The sequence below is a fragment of the Pyrus communis genome, chromosome 14 (genome assembly GCF_041283825.1).
Source record: "Pyrus communis isolate YQ-2024b chromosome 14, ASM4128382v1, whole genome shotgun sequence".
NCBI lineage: Eukaryota > Viridiplantae > Streptophyta > Magnoliopsida > Rosales > Rosaceae > Pyrus > Pyrus communis.
In genome coordinates this window covers 23,240,720-23,265,055 of record NC_142578.1, presented here as the reverse complement: position 1 = coordinate 23,265,055, position 24,336 = coordinate 23,240,720, and the positions used below count along the sequence as shown (strand labels likewise).

Genomic DNA, 24,336 nt, shown 5'->3' with positions numbered 1-24,336 from the left:
GACAATAGAATATTTCAAGAATTTTTGGATGTTGGCTACTGAACCGTTGCATAGTTTTACATTAATTGCAACTGATAGGGGTAATTTCAAATGCGTCTGATCGAAAACAAGATTTACTATTCAAATCCAAAAAAAAAAAAAAAATTAAATCAAACTTTTAATAGTTGTTTGTGGCAATCATTGAGAAAAAATAGCCACTGCAGCCTCATTACGGAGAAATTATTAGATGATATGGTATACCCATTAAGAACAAATAACGTGTATAATAAGCAGGTAACCGTAATTATTTATATATAAATATTTAAGTTCTTACACGCTTAACCGTTTAAACTCTTATTCGAACAGCTCAAGATTTTTTAGATTTCATATTCTGCTTGAAAATCGACCCATTTTGTGTTGTCTTATTCGAATTTCCGACTTTCTACCCAATTTTTAACTTTGCATCAAAACTACCCAACTTTGCGACTAAGATCGGACAACCTGTCACCCAATAATGATTTCGGGCCCTTGGATGGGATCTGACAGTCACAAAATGTTCGTCACAAATACCTAATTGCACTGAAGAAAAAATGATAATTTTGGTCTTCTTATAAAGCCTTCTTGTTTCAACAGGGTCACAACTCATTATTGTCACTTAGTACTACGGTTTAATGATATTTTTCTTCATTTTTAAGTAAGATGTTTTAAATTCAATTCTCGTCAAAAATGATTTAAATTATATTATTGCTATCCCATGTATCATTTTGAAATTGATTTTAAAAAACTTTTATAAGTGGGAAAGTGTTGTCTTAAAACATACCATAAAAATTCCCACGTTTCCCATTCATTACCAATATGAAGTGCAGCCTAAAAAAAACCCGACTATATATGTGTTGAGAGTGAATTTCCCATCAGGAAACTGGATCTCTACCAGCCGAAATTATAATACATTATTTGTCTATTATTGAGGTACCGTAAAATGCAAGGTGTTTGTAACTCAATTGATTAAAAATATTCACCCTTGCATTTGAGGTTTTGAGTTTAATTTCCTCTTTTTCACGATTGCTTGTACACTCATATACATAAAAACACCACGTCATTCACCGATATTATAACACGTTCACCACGAACGCAAAGTTCTTAAGTGGTCCCGTGTCACCTAAAATCTTCAAAACTACAATTGGGTTTGGAATATATTCTAATTGGCTAAAGAACAAGGACATAGATATTTTAGTGTACAAGTGGCCCTTATCCTGTCTATTATTCACTAATAAAGTTGGCTACATGTATGATTAAGTGCTTTAATTTCGCCCTAGAACATCTCAAATTTACAATATAGTGTGGACCTAAAGTTTTGCAAAACTAGTCAACGCACTTTCATGGTTTTCAATTTTTTTTTTTTTAATAAACGGTATTATCTATACAAAAAAGAGTGGAAAAGTAGGTTAAGCCTCACAATGACCTAGCAATAATGTGATTCAAATTCGCCTTTGGCGAAAATCGAACCTAAGACCTCTCACTTATAAATAAACAGAAATATCACTTGACACACCCCGACCATAGTTGAGGCATGCTGGCCAACACCTGAAGGTGACGTAGCCAAAAAGGAAAGTGAAGCATGAAAATATGGGTAAATCTAAACCAAAACTAACATTTATTTAATCAAAAGTAGCGAGTGTGCAGTAGTGGGAAAAATCCAAAAAACATAAGTGTTCAGGGCATAGATGACATAAAAGTGTGCAGTCGAAACTAGTTAAAGTGCTTAATACACAACCGGGAAAAAGCCCCCTACACTTATTTATAAATAAGTCAGAACCGTCAGATATTCCTTGTACACCACATAGTAATCAGCTAACTAGGACCTAGAAGGGTGAAAAACAGATGGGTGAGTGGGCAAAAACAAAGGTTTATAAAACACATTTACTTTCTGAACATACTAACCCCTCGTCGTAAAACATGTATAGTTTCCAGAAAATCATACTACGTATAAGTATGAAATAAAATGCAAATCAACAGTAAATCTAGAAATATGCCAAATCACAATATCTCAACAGTAGGATAATAAAATCAGGTGCTCATCAATCTCTACTAACACACGAGTTCATGCAAAGGGAATATGACATGAAAAGGATTGGGTGTAATCATAATATACGCTCTAGTACTACAATCACGTGAAGATTGGCGCTAGGCGCATCACATACGAGTCGGAGTTGCCTAATGCAATATGTACGACAAGACTGGCACCTACAATGGATCTAAGGTGAGCGTGCGGTGCGATGTGAACATACACATGAAGCCTAGCCCTGGTTGGGGTGAGTACTACACTGGTGCAAGCATGCATGATGAGCAAGTATAAAGTATATGGACATGCCATGACAATATATAAATCTCAACAATAATATGGCATTTTTAAAATTCAATAAAACATGGCATGATAGGCATAAAATAAATCTAAAAGCACATGTGAAAACTATAAACTTTATATATAATATATAAAAACAAATGCCCACTCACTGATATGTCGATGGATTGTAGCCTCCTAGCCTTGTTTGTCCTTGTACCTCCTCGGGGTAAGTCTCACCTATATGTGAAATAACTTTACTAATATTTAATTAGGACATACACTAAAAGGTTAGGAAAATCCCCCATAGTTTGCTCAAAAGGAGGGTTTAAATATACGAAAACATTATACTCGACGTCACGGACTCGTACACGTCAAGCACACGCTCTCACACGTCGCCAGGTAGCGGCTACACGCGCGCCCACGCACCTGACAGACTGACAGATGATAGAGGAATATTCTGTCAGATTTGACAGAATATTTCGTTAAATATTAACGACTTCATAATATTCCGTTAACTTACGAAATATTCTCCTTCTTCTCTAGTTGCCCTCCGCCGTCTGGTTCGTCGATTTCTGGAAAAATTCACCGGATTCCTGGAATTTTTTTTTAAAACTTCCTATCTTCATTTCTCAACCATTTTTAACGTACTTTATACGGAAATGAAGCTTATGAAGAGTAGAACAAGTTTATACCTTTTGGAAGTCCAAAAAGTGGATGGAAATGGGCTGAAATTGGCTCGAAGCTCGCAAACCTATTTTAGTCGTCTCAAAACCATGTGTTTTCACGATGGCTCTTCTCCCAACTTAGGTTAGTGGTCACGGGGAGTTGTGTAGTGGCCTCCAAATCTCCCAAAACCTTGTAACACGAGTTAGAAATTAACAAGGAATCTCCACCTGAGTCTGAGCTCTGAGTTGCTCCACGTTAAAAGCTCAAAACTCATCCATTTTAAGATCGGTTTGTACGAATGGACTCGTGAGGATGAGAAGAGTTCAATGGTGGTGGTTTGAGACTCAATCTATGAGTGTTGATGATGGTCTTTGTTATTGCAGAGAAGAGAGAGTTACAGGTGAGGGAGAGAGAGAAAGAGAGATGGAATGAGTATGATTGGAAAGAAATAAAAGAGAAGGATCTGTCTAATTGGGTGAGGGAAGTGAGGAGAGTGAATGATTGGTTGGTGAGGGAGAAAGGGCATGGGATAGATTTTTAAAGAGAAAAATGATAAGGTTTTGTACAATTTGAAATCAGACGAAATCTAACGCGTCTTATCAAAAACAGTAGTTTCCTACACTGAATAATTAGCACACATATGTACAAATCTACCCGTTGTTAATGCACTTTAACTAAACGTAACTTTTTCGTTATAACTCCGATTCGGATGTAACATCCCACATTGTTCAGGGGAGTGGATATTGTAAGCCTTATATGTATATTCCCATCTCTACCTAGCACGAGGCCTTTTGGGAGCTCACTAGCTTCGGATTCCCTCAGAACTCCAAAGTTAAGCGAGTTCGGGCGAGAGCATTCCTAGGATGGGTGACCCACTGGAAAGTTCTCGTGTGAGTTCCCAGAAACAAAACCGTGAGGGTGTGGTCGGGGTCCAAAGCGAACAATATCGTGCTACGGTGGAGTCGAGCCCGGGATGTGACAATTTGGTATCATAGCCTAACCCTGGCCATGATGTGCCGACAAAGACATCGGGCCCCTAAGAGGGGTGGATTGTAACATTCTACATCGCCCAGGGGAGTGGATCCTGTAAGCCTTATATGTATATTCCTATCTCTACCTAGCACGAGGCATTTTAGGAGCTCACTGGCTTCGGGTTCCATCGGAAATCCGAAGTTAAACGAGTTTGGGCGAGAGCATTCCCAGGATAGGTGACCCACTGGAAAGTTCTCGTGTGAGTTCCTAGAAACAAAACCGTGAGGGCGTGGTCGGGGCCCAAAGCGGACAATATCGTGCTACGATGGAGTCGAGCCCGGGATGTGGTTGAGGCCCGGTCCAGGATGTGATATCAGGTCTAACTTGCGCTCACACATTTGCAACAACGAATACTAATTAATTACAATATCAAGAAAAATAATTTAACAGCCGAATAACTACGTCCACGTCAGGTTCCACTTTTGCAAAAAAAAAGGCATAAACGTCATTTTAAACACTCGAGGAGAAAATTACATGGAAAATTAGGGACAGGTCGTCACATCACTAAACTGTAATACTAAGTGACAACACTTTCTTGAATTTGTTTCTACGTTTTCACATTTGTAACTTAGACCTACTCCAACCCTTATAGCAAAACTCAAATTTTAGGTTCTAAACTTACCCTAACTTGGTTCAACCTTTGGGCCAAATATGAGTTAAAACTCAAAACTCATTTCTCGAGCAAATTTAGTCCAGGATTCCCCCTGGGTTAGTGGGGCTGCCCTCCATATATGTATATTTTTTTTTAGTTTTATATTTATAAATTAATTGAATCTAACGATTAAGATATAATTTGATTAAATCCAACGGTAAAAAAAAATATAACGGTCAAATTTAAATCAAACGTCTAAAGTAATTAAAAAAAATATTTTATGTGTTTCATATTCTTTTGTAGTGTTTCACGAGTTTCATGATGTCGGTTTAGTGATTTTTTAATATTTATCGAAATCTAAATATTTTATATTAAAATGTTCAAAAAAATTAAATTAGGATAGTCTACATAATTTTTTTTTTTTAAAGTTACTTTAAGAAAGAAATTATCCTAAATTCATTCTTTAATCATCTTAGGCTAAATATTTAACTCATAAGGGTTAGAAGAGAAAAACTGTTTCTGATTTCAAACCTAAATTTTTGGGCTAAAATTTTTAAATCTTAACCCAAAATTTTGAGATCTTAACATAAAAATTTTAGCCCAAAATTTTTGAGATTTTATTAAAATAGCCTTCTTTGTAGGGTACCCTTCTTTTGTAGGACAGAGACAAAAGGGGCAGTTTACACTCCCACGGCCCAGGCCTAAAGATTCAAGTTCAGATTTGAACCCACCTGACTCAACGACATGTGTAGAGTCTGGACAGTGACATAAGTTAAATTAAGAGCAATTTTTTCTTCTCTTTTTATTCTTTTTTATTTTTTTTTTGGTTGATAAAAAGAAAAAAAGTGGTATATATATATATATATTTTTTTGATGAAAAGTGGGATCTATTTGAACCTGCAACTCCTAAATTGGGTTCAATTCACGAGTCATTCTATGAGAGTGTATGACTGCAATTTTGACCGAAAGTTGATGTCTCTCACCATAAAATTCACCACTGCAACTAACAATGCTCACTGTCCACTCAAAAGGTGATGGTGACTCTATTATTTATTAATTTGTGGTAAACAAAGTGAGTGAGATAATCCGTGTTGGAAATTTCACCAACTAAATCATACTAATTTAATACATATTTGACAACAATTTGCTTTATTTGGAACATCAAATTTGAACATTTTGGATTAAATAATTCCTAGGCTTGGGATATTGGGATCCGAAGAGGATCCGGGTTCTTTCAAGTGATTGAAAGTAGAGGTATTTATTGATTTTCCTTTTGAACTTGTATGAAGCTGTCAATTTTCTTCCTGAATTTTAATTTTAGCCGATTACTCATGTAAACTTTTATAATTAGTCAATTTATCCCTTAAACCTTAATTTTAACCGATTACCCTCTGAACTTTTATAAATAACCAAGTCCCCCCTGACATTAGATTTTAAAAATTTTCATCTCAAATTTTCATCCATTCAATTTTCTATCATTTTTGCTCTCATACAGTTGTCATGTGTTGTTTTTGTTATCAAGATGGATGGAAAGTTAGATGAAATTTTTTCAAATCAAATGCCAAGGTGGAAATTGGTTATTATAAAAGTTCAGGAGATAATCGGCTTATGTTAAAGTTCAAGGGGGAAATTGGCTAATTATAAAAGTTCAAGAGGGTAATCGGCTAAAATTGAAGTTCAGGGGGGAAATTGACAGCTCCATACAAGTTCAGGGGCAAATAGACAAATATGCCTTAAAAGTATTGCTACTTAGTACTGCAGTCTAGTAGTATTCTTTTTTACTTGTAAGTGAAAGGTTTTAGATTTGATTTTCGTCAATGGCGAATTTGAATCACATTCTTGTTAGCCCATTGTGAGGTTTAGCACATCCCCTGAACTTTAGTGTAGATAATATCGTATTTGTTAAAAAAAATACAATTACTTTGACAAGGCATGTGTCTCGGCCTTTCTATTAAAGTGGCCTAAAGACGGTCATTGACCATTACATGGTTAACAATTGTTTTAACAGAAAGCTAAACATATATATGAAAGTATTTCAGAATTATCATTTTAGGTGATCCATATTTTACTTTCCAAATTCCTTGGAACATGGAAATCTCTCACCGAAACAGAGCCGGAGAGATTTCCTTTATTTTTGTGGGAGTGTGAATTTGACCAGAGTGTGCAAAGAAAAATTGTGTCAAAAGGTGAAGCAACATAGAATTTGTACAAAGAAAGAGAAAAAGTGTTGTTTTAAACAAGATGGACAGCAAAGAAGGAAATCTATCTGCATATCCAAGACCAAGTGTAAGGCCACAAACATATGACCCTACCAAGTTCCTCATGCTTTCATTTATAATATCCAACTCGATTTCAAATTAATGATAAAGATCACAGAGAAATCACACACAAAATGAGTGCAGAAAACACGTGCGTATTAAATTAGCTTCAACATATGTACTCTTCTTACGCATTCAAATTCAAATTGCCTGTCATATATTATTTGAAAGAAAACATCTTTTGCGTTAAGAAAATATATGAATACGAACACTGCTTGAGCCATTACATCATTCAGCCAACTATGGCCGAATTTCCCTTCTCGGAAGAACAAAGGTTGTAAAACCAAACTCAGGTTTAGATTCTGTCCATACCAAAATATATAATCACATTCAAACATAAGGTATTTAAATCACCACCAATTTTAAGATCACAGACACCTCTCCCTCAAAACATATCACCTTCCCACATAACCCCACAAAAAAAAAAAAAAAAAAAAAAAAAACTAACAAAAAGTTTAAAAAAACTTTAGTTTTAATGAAAAATGACAAATAAATGTGTAGTGAATAGTAATTGAAAAAAGTAAAAATGTGATTTTTCGTTAAACGTGAATAGTCGCAGAAGTTTTTCGTTAAAACTTCCAAAAAAAAAATGTCAGCAAAAAATGCAGTCTTAACCTCAAAGTTCATTTTTGGAGATTCAAACATTGTCTATTTTTGTTAATTTTGGTGAGACAATTTGTACATGATCTAGAAACTACGTTAAAAATTAAATAAAATAAATAAAAAATAAAGCAGAAATAGGCCGGCAATGTATTACTTCCACCAATCTTTGAAACCTTCAACATTCTTTTTCTTTTCTTTTTTTTTAAATGCCCACAAAATCCACATTTAACCCCCGAAGTCAAACAACATGACAAGGATACAAACTCTTACAATATACAAATTCCCACCACCCTGAAAAAACCTAATTTCGATGATTCAGATCCTCTCTATCCCTCCATCATGTTACGGATAAATCATTGGACGAATAAATTAGCGGTTACACAGCGAAGTATTCCATTTTTCACATCCCCGTATATATTTAGATTTAGCCACGTTAAATTAAATATAATGTGGTCAACACACCAAATAACCTCAGTAATTATAACTCGGGGGGTATTGTGGTCATTTCGCCAATAGTTAAATATTTTGAAATTATGTACCAGTTAGAACCTTGGACGACGGTTCCCTCTGGGATGGGCTCCTCCAAAACCCGGTAGTGTAAAACCGGTCCCACATCTCCTTCTCGAGCTGCATCACATCCTTGTCACACGACTCATCGTCGGAGACCTTCTGCGACCTGTTGTTGATCTCCGCCACGCACTGCAAACCCACCGGGTGGAACTGGAGCTCCGAGCCGGCGAACCCGCAACTGCACTTCCGATTCCGGGGCTGCAACAGCCCCTTCTTGATCAGCCGCTGGCGGCGTTTCTTCTTCAGAACGCGGCGGCAGAGCCCCGCGGGGACCTTGTAGATTGCGAGAACTAAGAGGTTGACGAGGCCCCACGGGCAGCAGCAGCACACGGCAGCGCAATCGGCGGTGGTGCCGCCGACGACTTCGGCAAATCGTGTGGTGCTGGTTGAGACTTGGGTCCGGAGCAGCGGCTGCCGGCGCGGCGAAGAAGTCTGCCGGAGAAACAGTTGCCGCGATGAGGTTATCGATGCTGACATAGCTCAAATTAAAAAAAAAAAAAATTGGGGAAATCGAAAACGGAAAATGGAGAGAATTCCAATCTGGGTTTTACAGATTGAACAATTTCTGAAAAAACCCAAAATTTAATTTCGATTTTTGATGTGGGAATTTCAAGAATTTTGCCGAATCAGAATGCCATGAGAAATGGGAAGATTCTTTTGGTTATTTGGTTTTGCCAAAAAATTATTAATAAAAAAAGAAGAAGCAAGGGCCTTGGATCCTCGGAACAAGGAAGAAGATGAATCCGATTAGGAGAAATCAAATTCCTTGCTCGAGGGTCGCCGGCGACCCCTGTTGTATGCGAAAGGGTCAAAGAATGAGTAATAAGAATAATAAGAGGGGTGACTCCATGGGAGGTGGGAGGGGAAGGTTGTGGGAAATGGGGGTGGCCGTGCAGGGAGGAGTGAGTTGCCAAAGATGATGTACGAGGGAGTTGTATAGGTGATACTACTATTAGGAGGCCAAGAAAATGGATGGAAATGGGGGAGTTTAGGAAACGAGTATTGCGGTGGGGAGGAAGTTGTTGCGGAGGGTTTGGGTATTTTTGAAGGGTGACGGGCTTTTCTTGGAGGGGTTTCTTGCTCTATATGATTGTTGGGGGAGTAGGGAAGGGGTTATAAAAAGAGAGTATTAACGAAAAGTCTACGGTACTGTTTACTTTAATTAAAAATCATATTTTTACACTAAAAAGTCAATCATGGTACTATTCACTTTACATTTTATTTTGTCCTTATTATTAAAACTCAAAGTTTTTAAGTCATTTTCATTAGTTTTCCTTTATAAAAATGGCAAAAAATGGGTTGGAAGAATGAATATGAGAGAGAGAGAGAGAGAGAGAGAGAGAGAGATGGGTGTTGGAGGACGAGGAGAAGGGTGTGAATTGTGAACTGGATCAAACCATCTCCAACCGAGGGCTGGCCAGATGGCTCATTTTAGCCTTCTGGTATTTCAAAATATTAATATTTTAATGAACAGTACATGACCATATTTTCCTCCATCTCCAATCAAGGGCCAAAGGGCAATAAAGCTCGTTTTAGCTCTGTCACAAAAAACCGTCTCCAACAGAGGGCCAAAGGGCCAAACATAATTTATTATTTAAATTTAAAAACTACGACAACTTAAATTTAAAAACAACAACTTAAATTTAAAAACTACAACTTATATTTAAAAACTACAACTTAAATTTAAAAACAACAAATTAAATTTAAAAACTACAAATTAAATTTAAAACTACAAATTAAATTGTGAATGAATGGTAAAAGTTTTGTGAGGAATGGTGAATGAATGGTTTCGGTATTTATAGGAAAAAAATTAGAATTTTTAAGAATTAAAAAAAAAAAATTTGACCCACAAAACCAACAAAAAAAAATGGCCCAAAAATTTGAATCCAACGATATTGGCGTCAGCTAGCCGTTGAATTCAAATGTTTGTTTAAGCATTTTTGTCAGATATAACCGACAGGATTGCTGGAATTTCTGGCCAGCCCCAGGCTAGGTGGCTGGCTGCATACGACCAACTCTTTGACCTTTTCAGATTCCCTGAGGCCCATGAGCCCTTTGGCCTAGCCCTCGGTTGGAGATGGTTTTCGGGCTATTTTCGACCCTCTGGCCCTCTTGACCCTTCGGTTGGAGATGGCCTCAGTGGCGGGGTATTTATTTAAGCTCAAAGATTAAGAAAAGAAATCGAAAGGTGGAGCCAAAATAAAAATAGAAGAGTAACCGAAAGAATATAAAGACATACAAGAAGGTTGAGGCAGCTTGAGAGAGAAGATAAAGTTTATGGAAGTATTTTTTTTTTTCTTGACTAGATGATATTATCTATAATGACTGGTAGGAGAGTGGATTAAGCGCCATAATGGACTAACAATAATATGATTCAAACTTGCATTTAACGATAATTGAATCTAAGACCTCTCACTTACAACTGTAGTATTAAGGTCATCTCCAACCGAGGTCTGGCCACATGGCTCGTTTTAGCCCTCCGGCCTTCCAAGAAATTAATATTTTAATGAATAATACATGACCATATTTGCCTCTGTCTCCAACAGAGGGCCAAAGGGCCATAGGGCTCGTTTTAGCCCTGTCACAAAAAAACCATCTCCAACCGAGGGCCAAATGGCCATAGGGCCAAACATAATTTATTATTTAAAAACTACAACTTAAATTCAAATCCAACGACTAAGTGATGGCAAACGGGTGGAGTCGAGAAAATTTGGACTCCATCATGATGTCTTGCATCATATTACACAATATGATAGTGGAGGTTAAGCGAGATGGGTATATTGATGGAGAGTCCGATGACGACCAAGAAGATCCAAATAGGTCAAAAAGGGCTCGTGCAAAAATATATGATGAGCCTAATTTGCCTTTCAATCCAAGAGTTGGTAGTATCTCTATAAATGAGTATACGAGGCGCTATAGAATGATACGTTCTCGTGCCACAAACAAGTACCTACAACATGATTTTGTTGCACATCTTTGGGCCAAAAGAAGTATAGAGTAGGCGTTTAAGTTTTATGTTGTTAAATGTTTTTAAAAATATTATTTAAGTTTCATGTTGTTAAATGTTTTTTTTTATGTTGTATAATTTGTATGTTGGTTAATGTTATTTAATGTTATTTCATATTGTTTAATGTTGTTTCATGTTACTTAATTTAATTTAATGTTGTATAATGGCTTAGGAAGTTATAGGAAAAAAATATAATTTAAAAAAAATATGAAACAAATTTTGTGAAATAGAAGTTATAGGAAAAAAATAGAATTTAAAATAAAATGAAACAAATTTTGTGAAATAGAAGTTATAGGAAAAATTTTGTAAAAAAAAAAAAAAAAAAAATCAAATGCAACGGCTAGCTGACGTTAGCTAGCCGTTGTATTTTGAATTTTAGTTCAAGGATTCCTGTCAGTTATAACCCACATGAATAATGATTTTTCTGGCCAGCCCTTTCAGATTCCGTGGGACCCTCTCAGATTCCACGAGCCATCTGGCCTAGCCCTCGGTTGGAGACTGTTTTCAGGCTATTTTCAGCCCTTTGAACCCTTCGGTTGGAGATAGCCTAAGTGTGAAAGTTTATGGAGTTGGATTTGTCTATTTGAAATAAACAATTTGTTAAGAGTAGTATTAGAAATTACTTTAATTTTGTTTTGCGCTAAGCATAGGTAACTATTGAACTCTTAAGGGTAACATTTTAAATGAGTTTATTTTAAAGTGATAATAGCCACTTATACTATTAGCATATTTCTCTTTACTAGTGAGATGTCTTAAGTTCGATTCTCGTCAAAAACGAATTTGAAGTGATGATTGGCAAGCATTGAAACAGATGTAAACTGATCCTTTTTAATTAGACAAATTTACCTTCTTTTTTTTATGTTTGTGATCAAAAGATAGATTTGTTAGATTAAATAATATTTTAACGAGCCGAAAAAATACCCACGCTATGGTGCAAGAACCACGCCTCTCTCCACCATGGTAGTTGAGGGCTACTTGCATACAAATTTAATGTTTAACTTGACTAAAAGGCATTCATTTGTCTTCTATAAAAATAACGGGAATACTAAACTAAAAGAGAATGAGATTGGAGACACCTTAACCATGTCAAATATTTAGCAGCTAAACTTTGTAGTTGTGCTCAAGAACACACATGATATAAGTGTTCTATTGTCAAATAATATGATATGTTACGTTAATTTATCATCACCAAAGTTATCGTTCAATTAACTTCTTATTTGAATGTGTACGTAATTTTATTTAATTCCGTACGCCAAATATCTCCATAATGTGTATGCGTTGTTGGTATGATTTGATTGATCTCTAAAACCAATCCAACACAAAAAAAACACACAATTATAATTATTAATCACATTTATGGATTAATGAAATCAACAAAGCAAACTCTGCTCCGCGTACATAATCTGATGCCGTGGAATTTCAGCCGTTTCTATGAGTGGGAATGGGAATAGATACCCTTATCACGATTAGGGTATCTGTAATGTGTCACCATCCAACCATAGTTATGTTAGTTATTTAAAACTCGTTTGGAAATGTTTTTAAAATAATTGAAAGTTTTTTATAAAATTGATATTGAGTTTTAAAAATACTTCAAGTGTTGTAAACTTTCCAAGTTTAAGTGTGATTGTGTAAATTTTAGATTAGATTTGATTCTAGTTATCATTTTCAATTACAACTTGTATTCCTTGAGAATGAAGGAATATATTCTCTCATTTTTACTACTATAAATAAAGACACTATGTGGGAAGGATAACACACATTCCCCTACAATTCTACAAATACATCTATCTCAATTTCTCTACCCTTGCCGCCGGCCCTATTCCCTTTGTCAGATAAAATAGGCTACAACATGTTATCAGCATGCTCATACCTCTAGGCTTAGGAATCTGACGTTGAAGTATTTTTTGCATCAACCAGTTCATCCATATCATCACGCAATCAGGTTATTTCAAAACAACAGATTTTATCTCGATATTTTTTCAGCCATGATAACATGAGCATTCACCATAATGCATGACCCAACTTTACGCTTTTCGAATTTTAGATTCTACATAAATTGTGTATGCATTATATTCATAATTGTTAAATTATGTAAATTTGATATTTGTCATGAATTGCATCAAATATCTGTACTTGCATTAAAATATTATTGATTTGAATATGCATATAATTGAATTTCATAATTGAAAAATAAAAAATAAAAAATAAAAAATACCGCTTGGGTTCTTCGAACCTCGTGACCCCGAGCAAGCATGAAGCATCAAGCTCCTTTGAAACCCGACGCCCATAGCATCCAAACCCAGAAAATCCACATCGCCTGAAGCAAGACCACGGCTTTGCCGTGCAATTTTCTGACCAAATCCGACATGGTATCTTAATTTTGATTCGACAGCATTGAAATTCCAGTTGAATTTCTTAGGTTTTTTTCCCCCGATGTCGAGGTACTTTCTCGATCCCCCAGAACTTGCTTGCCATCGAACCTATGACCTTGCACCGAGAAATTTTTCCCAAAACACGACTGCTTGCAACGACGGCACTGGCCTTCGTCCTCGATGACTGCACCCAGCTTCGGCTGGGGTGTTTTTATTTTTTGTTGAAACCCTAAGCCCCAAATCTTTGGGTTGACCTTCTCGACCTACAAAAAAAAAAAGAATTTTTTTAAAGAACAGGGCTCGCATTATGTAGCCCAATCCTTGGCTCGACCCAACACCGGCCCGAGGGGCCATGGTGTCCTGGCGTTGTGTGCCACACCAGATCCTAGCTTTGCTGGAGCATCTGTGTTCCCCTGTATCGCATCACACATGATCCGGCCCCCGTTTGGGCCACCATTTTGGGCCCGGCTCCTTGTATGCAGCCGGTCTACTATATTAGGCCTGCATCCTAATATTAATATTAGGGCCTGATCAGCTTGTGAAAAAAAACAAAAATCAAAAAATTCTTGGGCCTGCCTGCAGCAAGCTGTGTGGATTTTTTTTGGGGCTCGCCTGATGCGGCCCATTTTGTCCATCTCCTCCCCGTGGGCTTGAAGCCTGCACCTGAGAAACCCCAGCCTAATTTTTGGGCCTAAGTCACATAGACCAAATTTGCTCAGCCCCCAGACAATTTGGGTTTTATATTTTTTTTTTTTCACCCACACTTTAAATTTTGGTCCAAAGTCCAAATACTTAATTCAATTATAACTATAGACCCGAAGTTCTGTTTGCATATTTTTGTTGCATCTTTTTGTGTATATATTTGTGTTTGCCTGCAGGAACATATGAACCTGAAGTTTATAATTATTTTGAAACCTAAAGTTTCTTATAAACATGCCTTGTATGAAAACCTAAAGTTTTCTTTAAAAACATCACCCATGAAAACCCGAAGTTTTTTCATGCAAAATTAAACCAATACATGTCAATTAGAACTTGTATGTTCTACTCCTATGTGAATGAATTGATTTTTCTCCATTACATTCACCAAATCTTGTCCATCTATTTTGTGATAGGAACATGTTGAATTTGAACAAACTCGACTTCACCGCTTTGGAAATCTCTAGAAGGAACTATCTCAAGTAGGTCCAAGATGTGAAACTCCACCTCACTGCAAAGAACTTGCGTCCCGTCATTGAAGAAGAGACGGACAATCCTGTTGGCAAAGCTGAAAAAGCCACTGCTATGATCTTCATCTGAAGACATATCTATGACGCCTTGCAAACTGAATACCTCGCTGAAGAGGATCCACGTGCACTATGGGTCGCTTTGGTTGATCGTTTTGATCATCAAAATGACATATTCTTACCTGAAACAAGACATAATTGGCAACATTTGAGCTTCAAAGAATTTAAGTCTGTGAATGAATATAATTCTGAAGCTTGTCGAATCCAATCACTTCTCAAGTTTTGTAACGAAACTTTGACCGAAGAAGATCTCCTGGAGAAGACCTATTCGACCTTCTCTGCTTCTAAAATTGTCCTGCAGCAACAATATAGAGCTTAGAAGTTCGCTAAGTTCTCGGATTTGATCTTTGTTTTACTTATTGCTGAAAAGCAAAACCAATTGTTGATGAAGAATCATCAAGCTCGATCTATTGGGGTGATTATTATGCCTGAAGCACATTATAGCACAAATTAGCACCCAAAACGCCAAAAGAGGCGTGGTAGGGGCGGCCAAAAGCCATCCCACCAAGGTCAACAAAGTCAAGGCCCATCCAAGGGAGGAAACAAAGCCCATAAGCGCTCAAACCTCACTCCCAAGGCCCCGATCTTCAAGAATAAGGGTAAAGCAATTGAAACCATGGATGCGGACATGTGCTATCGTTGTGGTTCAAAGGACCATTGGTCCTGTGTTTGCCGAGCTCCCAAAAAGGTTGTAGATGAATATCATTCTTATCGTAAAAAGTTTGAATTAAACTTCGTGCAAGTGGACGAACCGGAGACTACAAAGATGAAGGTTTCTGAATTTCAAGAGGATACCACCCTTATGGAAAATCTTAGACATAAACAATTTTAGTTAGTTAAAATTGCATAATGGGGTTGAATTCCATCTAGTGGCCGAACCCCCCCTTTGTTTTTTTTTGTTGATTTTTGAACAATTTTCCTTTATGTTTGTTTTATTTGTTGGTGAATTGTTTTTGGATATTAAGTTTTCATTAATTACCATCCTTGAATAAATGAATTATTTTGAATTGATATTCGTTTTTAGAACTTTTATGCATGTGACCGATTCAAATTAATTTTTTGTTCTAGGTATAACTAGTGGGGAAGTTAGTTGTTTGGCAGATAGTGCAACCACACACACTGTTTTGTGTGAACGCATCTATTTCACTAACTTCATACCTAAGAATACACATCTGACCACCCTTTTAGGCTCATCCAACCTGATAGAAGGATACGGTAAGGCACATATAATGTTGTCCAATGGTACAATCTTGACCATTGCTGAGGCACTATATTCTCCACGTTCCGGAAGAATGTTGTTAAGTTTCATGGACATTGGAGATAATAATTACAATGCTGAAACCCACGTAGAAAACAGAGTTGAATTTCTATGCATAACTTCCTACGAATATGGCCATAAGTGTATTCTAGAGAAGATGAAGCGTATCCCGAGTGGTCTGTATACTACGACCATATGCCCCATAGAACGCCACTATGTGACCGGCCCTACTATTGGGACCGTGCACAAAATTACACTTTGGCATGATCGTTTGGGATATCCTGGATGAATAGCGATGCACCGAATCCTCAAATCATCACCCAGGCATCCACTAACCTGATGTTTAGGTTTGATCCAAGGAATTGCATGTCAAACATGTTCCATGGGAAAGATTATTACTAAGCCTTCTTATGACAAGATTCGTTCGAATCCTCCCATATTCACCCTTCATGCGGACCGTTTAAATACTTATGGTTTTGGTTGACGTTTCCACAAGTTGGTCACACGTGTGCTTGTTGTCCACAAGGAACGTTGCTTTCTCCAAACTGTTGGCTTAGGTTATCAAGCTTAGGGCTCACCACCCTGATTATCCGATCAAATCTATTCGATTGGATAATGCTGGAGAATTCATACCTAAAACTTTTGATGACTATTGCATGTCGGTTAAGGTTGAAGTTGAACATCCCGTACCTCATGTTCACACCCAGAACGGCTTGGCAGAGGCTTTCATTAAGCGCTTACAAATGATTACTCGATCGTTGGTCATACGTACCAAGCTTTCAATCGCTGCTTGGGGACATGCAATATTGCACGCATTAAAGTTGGTTCGCCTAAGCCCTGTTGCTACATAACCATTTAGTGCCCTTCAATTGGTTACCGGATACAAACCTGACATATCGCATATGTGCCGATCTCGCCACCCTTACGTACAAAAATAGGACCTCAGCTAAGGATGGGAATCTATGTCGGATATGATTCTCCTGTGATTATTCGTTACTTAGAACCTTAAATTGATCAAAATCAACGTCACACCAAGGAGAAGCTCCGTTTAGAGCTTTACTAATCCTTCAATTAGTTAATCATTAATCCACTCTTTCAAACACAATCCCGGAAATATCTTATATTATATAATTTAGGATTAAGTACTTAAAACTCTTCAACCTTTTATTAGTTGCAACTTTTTTAAACATTTCAAACAAATATCTAACTTATTGAAAATGTTAGATTCGTTAATCTGCAATTAATTTTTTAAACATAGATTATATCAAAACCCATCAAATGGGTATATCATGGTCAACATTAATAGTAGTTGGCTCAAAATCTAAATTTCAAATATAGCTTATATAATATAGAGCCTAATGATCAGATGAGTATTGAATTGAATTGAAAAATGGACCCAAATAGAAATACATTAGAAGGGCAATCTCCTAAGAAGAAGAGGGTTAAGAATTCAAATTGGGTTTCAAGGAGCATGTTTTTGTATATGTGATTTCCTCATTCATCGATTCTCAACTCGTAAAGTTTCCAGTTCTTCTTTATTGGCAGTGAAGATGGTGGTGCCTGTATCATGGCAGTCCATACCATTTCAACAACCTCCATGACCTTCTTCTCGATGTTTGCAGCTTGAGTTGTAGGGTAGAGTTGGTGGTTTTGCGTTGAATTTAGAGGTGATGGCCTGATGGGGGTGGTGGCGACTGTTAGTTGGTGGAGGCTATGCTTCCATGACTTTCTATTGATTTTGGAGACAAAGTAAGTCCTAATTAATTTAAAATATTTTTAGTTGGGCTTAACAGATGTGACATTTTCACAAGGTTTGGTACTTGTTTAGAATGTATAAAAATGTTGAGACCAATTTAAAATGATACTAAAAGGTTGCGGGTTTTTGGAATGATCTATCAAGGATTTACATAATCACAATTAGATAATATTTATAACACTCTCCCTTGAATGTGTTAATATTCAAGTAGATGCAACATCAGGTTTGGCAAAACTGATGAAGTCGACTCATCGGCATTGATCTAGGAACACGCTAGTCTCGAATATGGAACTTGCATATGAAAATGAGTCTTACAAAACCCAGGTATGGTAAAACCCAACATGAGGCAAAAACCCATAGTCCAAGGAAAAATGTGATGTAAGGCAAAGCCAATTTAAATGCCCACGAAAAAGGTATGAGCAGCCCAAGATGGATGCCTCGTTAAACCTAGTTAAGTAGTAGAAACCCAAAGGGAAAAATGTTCGTAATCGTAGAAAAGAGAGTACATTAAGGCTAAGTTAGTATACTTCAGGATACTCCTCCTGAGTTTGACATAATTCTAAAGATAACTAATAATGTTACAACTTAGAAGGTATACACCTACCATTTCTTTGAACAAGTTTTTGAAAAGTAGACTTCGGCAGTGACTTTGTAAAAGGGTTGATCAGGTTGTCCTAAGAACAAATTTGCTCGACTTCAATGTACTAATGTTCTTGTTGTTGATGAGAGAACAAGAACTTCGGCACAATATGTGTAGTGTTGTCTCCTTTTATGTATCCCTTCTTGAGTTGTTTGATACATTTTGCAGTTAGCTGCCCATCGTGGAGGTGGCTATCCCTAGGTCGATTTTTAGAACATTGTTAACAAGAATTAGGCGTTGAAAATCATTGGTGGTCCAAGATTGGACCAAAACCCATATAAACTTGTTTTCTCCCCCATTCAGGTGGAAGCGGTGGCTGCTCGTGAGGGCTTGTTCTTGGTGATGGAAAGGGGTTTTAATGATATAATTCTTGAGTGTGATTCTCTCCAGATTGTGGAAGCGCTCCTCTGGAATTCTTCGGACATGTCCAATAAGGGTCATATCATCGAAGATTCTAAGGATGCCCTTCTCAGGATCACTGGAGCTTCTGTTTCCCATACCCGTTGCCAAGGTAAAGGTGTTGCTCATCTCCTTGCCCGTTCCGCCCTTCGCATGGATAGTAGTTCCTGTTCGTGGTTTGAAGAGCCACTTGACCTTATTTTAGACTTGCTTTCCTCTGATTGTAAATAGGTGGCTTGTTTGGCTGGACTCCGCCCCTCTTGTAATTGGCTTTTTATCAATGGAATTCTACGATTGTTGCTTTAAAAAAAAACTGTGCAGCCTCCTTCTCGTTAGCTCCCTCCCCCAGTGCGTTAGATCACGATTAATGTGGATGGCTCTTTTCGTTCGTCTACAAATTATTGGGGCGTCGGTGTGGTGTTCCCAACGAAGCCGGTGGCCATGCTCGAGGTTTCGCTCGCAAAGTACCTCACGTGACTAGCCCCAACACGGTTGAGATTCTCGCTGTTCGAGAAGGGCTTGAGTTGGCTACACAGAAAAATTGGCAACTTGTTATATTGGAGTATGATGCGCCACTAGTAGTCCAAGTTATAGGCAGTTTACATAGTGGTAATTCTGCCATTGATTTACTGATTGATGATATTAAAACTCGCATGCGAGGATTTGACAAGTCCAAAGTTTGCCATGTTCACCAATCCATCTATGATGCAGCGCATATATAGAATGTTCAAGTTGGCCATTTTGTCTAATTTTACAAGTTGCTAGTTTGAGGAGCTTATGAATTTACTTCTGGATGCTCTCCTTGATGCATGATTGTATGCATTCTTAATATTTTAAATAAAACCGCTATCGTTTCTTCTAAAAAAAAAGAAAAAGAACAGTAAGTCTTATCTCTATAATCCTAAATATATAAATACCCCTAGGTTGGGTATGTTTTAGAGCATGATATACTTTAAGCCTAGAGAAAAAATAGTCATACCAACTAGAAAACATTAACGTCAACCATGACTAAGAAGAAGGTGAAACGTGCATGGTAGAAAATGATAGGGCTAGGAAAGCTTACTTTAGAAAGAGGAAGGCAAACTTGGGAAGGAAAATGGGGGAGCTAACCACCTTCTGCGAACTGAATGGCTTTGCCATCGTCCACGACCAAGACAACAACGAGCCAACGGTGTGGAAGAACTGATTGCAAGATTCTTTGAAATACCAGAAGTGGAGCAGAAAAAGAAGATGACAAACCACGAAACTTACCTTCAGAAGAGGGCAGTCAAAGACGAGCCCTGTCCTTAAGGTAAGCCTTTGATTTGTAATCTTCTTGTATCGATCTAGTTTCTAGAATCTTGCGAGCTTTTCTTCCACAATTGGGTCTGATGGCCATGCAGTCAGCTCGTCGTCGTCTGTGCCGTAAACAATGGTAAAGCCATTACCAGCACACAAGATGGTGAGCTCACTCATTTTCTTCAACAAGCTTGCCTTTCTCTATTCTAATGTGGTTTTTTTGCTCTGTCATTCACTATCCAAGCGAGTCTCATCTTCTTCCTAGTCATGATTGATATGTGTTTTCTTACTCAGATCTCTCTACTTCTAAGCCAACTTTATTGCTCTTAATGCCCCCACATGATAAGGTATAAATAGGAGCAACGATATGACTTTGCGACTTTATTCTAAGGACAAAACAGGAAAATTAGACAAATCAGCGGCGCAAGCCGTTTAAATGAAACAATCATATATATAAAGTTAAAAAATCTATTCCTGTAGATTCTAGTATTACATTTTTACTAATTAATAAGATAAATTACCTTTACGTCTAGCTAATTTATGCAATTTTGTCATTATTAAATGCGGTATTGGAAAAAGAAATCTACATTTTTCAAAAGTCGAATTATATTTTAATAGATTTTAAAATAACTGAAAACTCCTTGATAAAAATGTTTTTGGCTGAAAAATCTCTTAGAAACGTGCAACCATTCTGTCATAGTACCCACTAACATTGGGCTGCAGAAAAGGGAAGACGAGTCACATGTTTTTGGGCCTTGGCAATTTTACCCAACACTAAAAATTCCAAGAGAAAAAATGTTAACATTGCCTCCTCCCAACAAGATGTTAACAATTCTACTGTCCCTGTGGTATTAGGGATTTAGAGATGGCCTAGCGAGGAGTTAAACAACTCAAGGAACACGTATAGGCATGGAGTGGTTAATTCAACTTGTAATTGTAGCTGTGCATCTTGTGTTTGCAAAAAACTAGTTGATTGCAGAACTAGTTCAACGAGATCAAGATTGTAAAACCCACTCTTTTTATTTTATCACAATCAAGAACAAGAGGATTTTCATGGTCCTTCCGACTCGATTTGAGTTTCGAGTTAAATTCACAGAGTTTTAACCCTCCGTATTCAAGGTATATTGAAAGAATAAGTTTTCTTATTTAGTACTTCATCTTCCGTTTTCAAGTTGGACAATTTTTTGTGTATTCTTTCAAGATACCATGAATATAGTGGGTTGTTAATTACAATCTAATCCTCTAAACCAAAGGAGGAGGCCCTAGAGGCCTAGACTATATAGAATTAGGGGCTATTTAACTTATTCTTAGGTAACCTCTAACCGAGGAGACTAAATATAGTCTCGTTCAGAATTATAGTCTTGCAATAAATTATTTTAAAATAAATATTATAAAACTGTTAGGCTATATTCATATACCATCTTCAACAACTAAATATAACCCCTCAATAATTTATTACTTTTAAATTTATTAGTCAATTCCAATAAAAATCAACTCTTAGTGTATAGTACTTTGAAAGCAAATGAAACAAAATGAGAAAAATAAATATCAAATTACTGTCTCTGGTAGGTAGGTCTTCGGCCTTGGTCTTTCCAAATCAAATTATGCTAGGAGACTAATTCAATTTGTAGGTAAAGAAAGTATCCAGACGAGTTCTATTTAATTGAAGCCAAATAACTCACACGTTCATGACCTCTACCCTGTTGTTCCAAGCCTAGCCGTTGGATGCTTTGAAATTTAGCCATTGAATTTGAATAATTTATTGAAGCAGATGAGTTGGGCCCTAGAAGACGGGTTGGGAGGGAGGCTGGACTTAGCCCTAATTTGGTACTGAGGTGATTCTGAAAAAAATGGCTATTAAAAAAAGGTGGGAGCTTTTTTATGTTTGGTAAACATTCAACTTCAACTCTTTTTTTCACAGTTTTGGGTGAAAAAAAACCAAAAACACAAAGCTGCAAAACCCAGCTTTGAAAAACCAGCTTTTTCACATTTGTTTTACATAAAAGTTTATCAAACACTATAAGATCGCTTTTTTTTTTTTTTGTTTTTTGTTTTTTTTTTTTTTTCAAAAGCACTTTTACAGAAAAGTTTACCAAGCACTCTGCTGCTTATTCTCACGGCACAGCAGAAGCAGTTTTTTTTCAAAGCATAACAATACCAAACTAGCCCTTAGCTAGCCAGCTCTTTTGGCCAAATAATGGTTTGGTGGGTTTCACAAAATTATAGCCCAACCTTCCATTGTAGTTGAACTTTTGCACAAATCAGACAATTTTTTAGTTTTTGAATCCCTCTCCATTGAAGATTTCCATAGAGTCCAAAACAATAATCTACCCAAATAAGAAAATTGAAGAGAGAAAACAAAGATTCCTATCCATCCCCATTGGTAATGTGAATGCATGTATCATCCTTTGAATTTTTGTTGTATTTTCCTGTTATTATAGTGTGTGCAATAAGTTTTTTATTTTACATTTCCAAATATGTGTAATCGTGAAGATGATCAATTCATGCATTTTATTATGTTTAAGAAAAATTGTTTTCCTAAATTTATGGTCTTTCTATGCACATTATCATATCAACGAAAGTGTTCTCGTACCATACTATTTGTTAACGTGTGAAAATATTATAATGTGCAACCCAAATTTAGTCTGAAGAAAATAAGAGAACACTGCTCCTATTTGAAGCATACGGTTATAAAACAAAATCAAACTACGAAATCACCGGGGACGTTAAAGTTTAAAAAAAACAAAAAATGCAGGCAGACTGTATTATTTCTATCATTTTATGTACGAGATCCAGAAACATAACACAGTACAAATACAAGCAAAGACTGAGTCCTGCAGTACGTGCCAGTCTTTCTATGGAATCATCTTTGACAATTCCTAGGCTTTGGTCAACTAGTGAACAACCAAATTACAGTTTTATTCAAACAAAGAATGTTTGTTCTTCCATCTCCCACATTACCTAAAAGACTTTTCGCATCCATGGAACTAAATCTATGGATCACAAAATCTTGAGAAAGTCTTTATTAGTACAGCAGAAGGTATACAATTTCGTCTCATAATTTCATCATCATATAAAAATTAAATGATGAGTACAGAGAAAATATTTACATTTGACCTCCCCGTAACTTCTTCATCACCTTTTATTGTTTTTTTAGAGAGGGATTAAAGAGAAAAAAAATGCAATTCATACAAAAAAAAAAAAGGTTTCGACCAAAAAAAAAGAGAAAAAAAAAATCAATTTATACAAAAGAACTCTTAATTTACAAAATGAAAATATGCAAGTTAACACGACTCGAAACCAACAACGATTATATATTAAAAAACATGTGTGCCCTTGAGGGCCTTAGATTCAATGATCCCTTTGTAAAGAGCTTGCCTATTGAGTGGCATGCTGTTGTCCTCCATTTTATGATTCCCAGAACCCTCTTTAGCCTGCTTTGTATTATTACCGGACCTCCTCTTGCGGTACTCTTTGTTATTTGATGATGGTTCCACAACATCCTCTGCAAACCTAACACTCTTCTTGGTTTGCACTTTCTCAGATCCTCCTAAGTACCCAAAAATAAAAATATATAATTAAGACTTTCGGTTCGTGCGAAAGGTGACGCGAGCAGAAGTTCATAAGGCATTGCTAAAATTATCTGGAAACAAAATACGAGGACGAGAAAATTAGTGAAGGTTGACTTACCAGCTGCCAATCTTTTGTGGGGGGAGAGAAAACCACCAAGTTCAGATTCAATATTCTTCATGAAATCGGAGAGAAGCCGTTTGTGGAGTTGATGGGCAAGAACAACCACGCTTCCAGATACAGCAAAAACAGCCATGAACCCTACACCAATAGAGTTCTCCATCTCTCTCTCTCTCTCTCTCTCTCTCTCTCTCTCTAGAATCAAAATGTCTAATTTGGACCAAACACTATCATGAGCTTTTTTTTGTATCAACAAGGATATGGAAAAAACCCAAGAAATTCATAGTAAAACAATTACAAAAAAAGAGAAAAATAAGAAACTGGTGAGGAATGAAAGTTGGTGGGAGATTGTATTATATATAGTGAGAGAGAAAGAGAAAAATAAAGCGGTTTAGCATCGACGATGTATACAAGAAAACATGACATTAACCATGCTAATGAGGAATGTGCCTAAAATTGTAAGACCCAGTAAAAAAAAGACGGCTTAACTGATTTCATTGGTTAAGACTTGAATTAATTAAGTGTTGTTAATAGTTAATTGTTTTTTTT

The 24,336-nt window shown here is 36.7% G+C and overlaps 2 protein-coding genes and 1 pseudogene across 2 annotated transcripts; 1 reads left to right on the top strand and 2 right to left on the bottom strand.

Moving 5' to 3' along the window:
* Positions 1 to 7,658: 7,658 nt before the first annotated feature.
* LOC137713408 (uncharacterized) lies at positions 7,659 to 9,186 on the bottom strand. The gene has a single exon (XM_088683845.1). It carries the CDS (start codon positions 8,579 to 8,581, stop codon positions 8,066 to 8,068), a length of 516 nt encoding a protein of 171 aa, XP_088539971.1. The 5' UTR covers positions 8,582 to 9,186; the 3' UTR covers positions 7,659 to 8,065.
* Positions 9,187 to 14,599: 5,413 nt separating this feature from the next.
* LOC148691430 (uncharacterized) lies at positions 14,600 to 15,598 on the top strand (annotated as a pseudogene).
* Positions 15,599 to 23,326: 7,728 nt separating this feature from the next.
* Positions 23,327 to 24,099, bottom strand: LOC137712080 (uncharacterized). Its single transcript, XM_068451226.2, has 2 exons — positions 23,788 to 24,099; positions 23,327 to 23,647 (listed from the first exon to the last, which is right to left on the bottom strand). The coding sequence occupies exons 1-2, from the start codon at positions 23,948 to 23,950 to the stop codon at positions 23,415 to 23,417; spliced, it is 396 nt and encodes a 131-aa protein (XP_068307327.2). The 5' UTR covers positions 23,951 to 24,099; the 3' UTR covers positions 23,327 to 23,414.
* Positions 24,100 to 24,336: the final 237 nt, after the last annotated feature.

Excerpts from the sequence above, each read along its gene's own strand:
- LOC137713408 (XM_088683845.1), bottom strand. The coding sequence starts at position 8,581 with ATGTCAGCATCGATAACCTCATCGCGGCAACTGTTTCTCCGGCAGACT.
- LOC137712080 (XM_068451226.2), bottom strand. The coding sequence starts at position 23,950 with ATGGAGAACTCTATTGGTGTAGGGTTCATGGCTGTTTTTGCTGTATCT. Across the intron at positions 23,648-23,787 it reads CCACAAAAGATTGGCAGCTG|GAGGATCTGAGAAAGTGCAA; the intron begins GTAAGTCAACCT and ends TTGGGTACTTAG.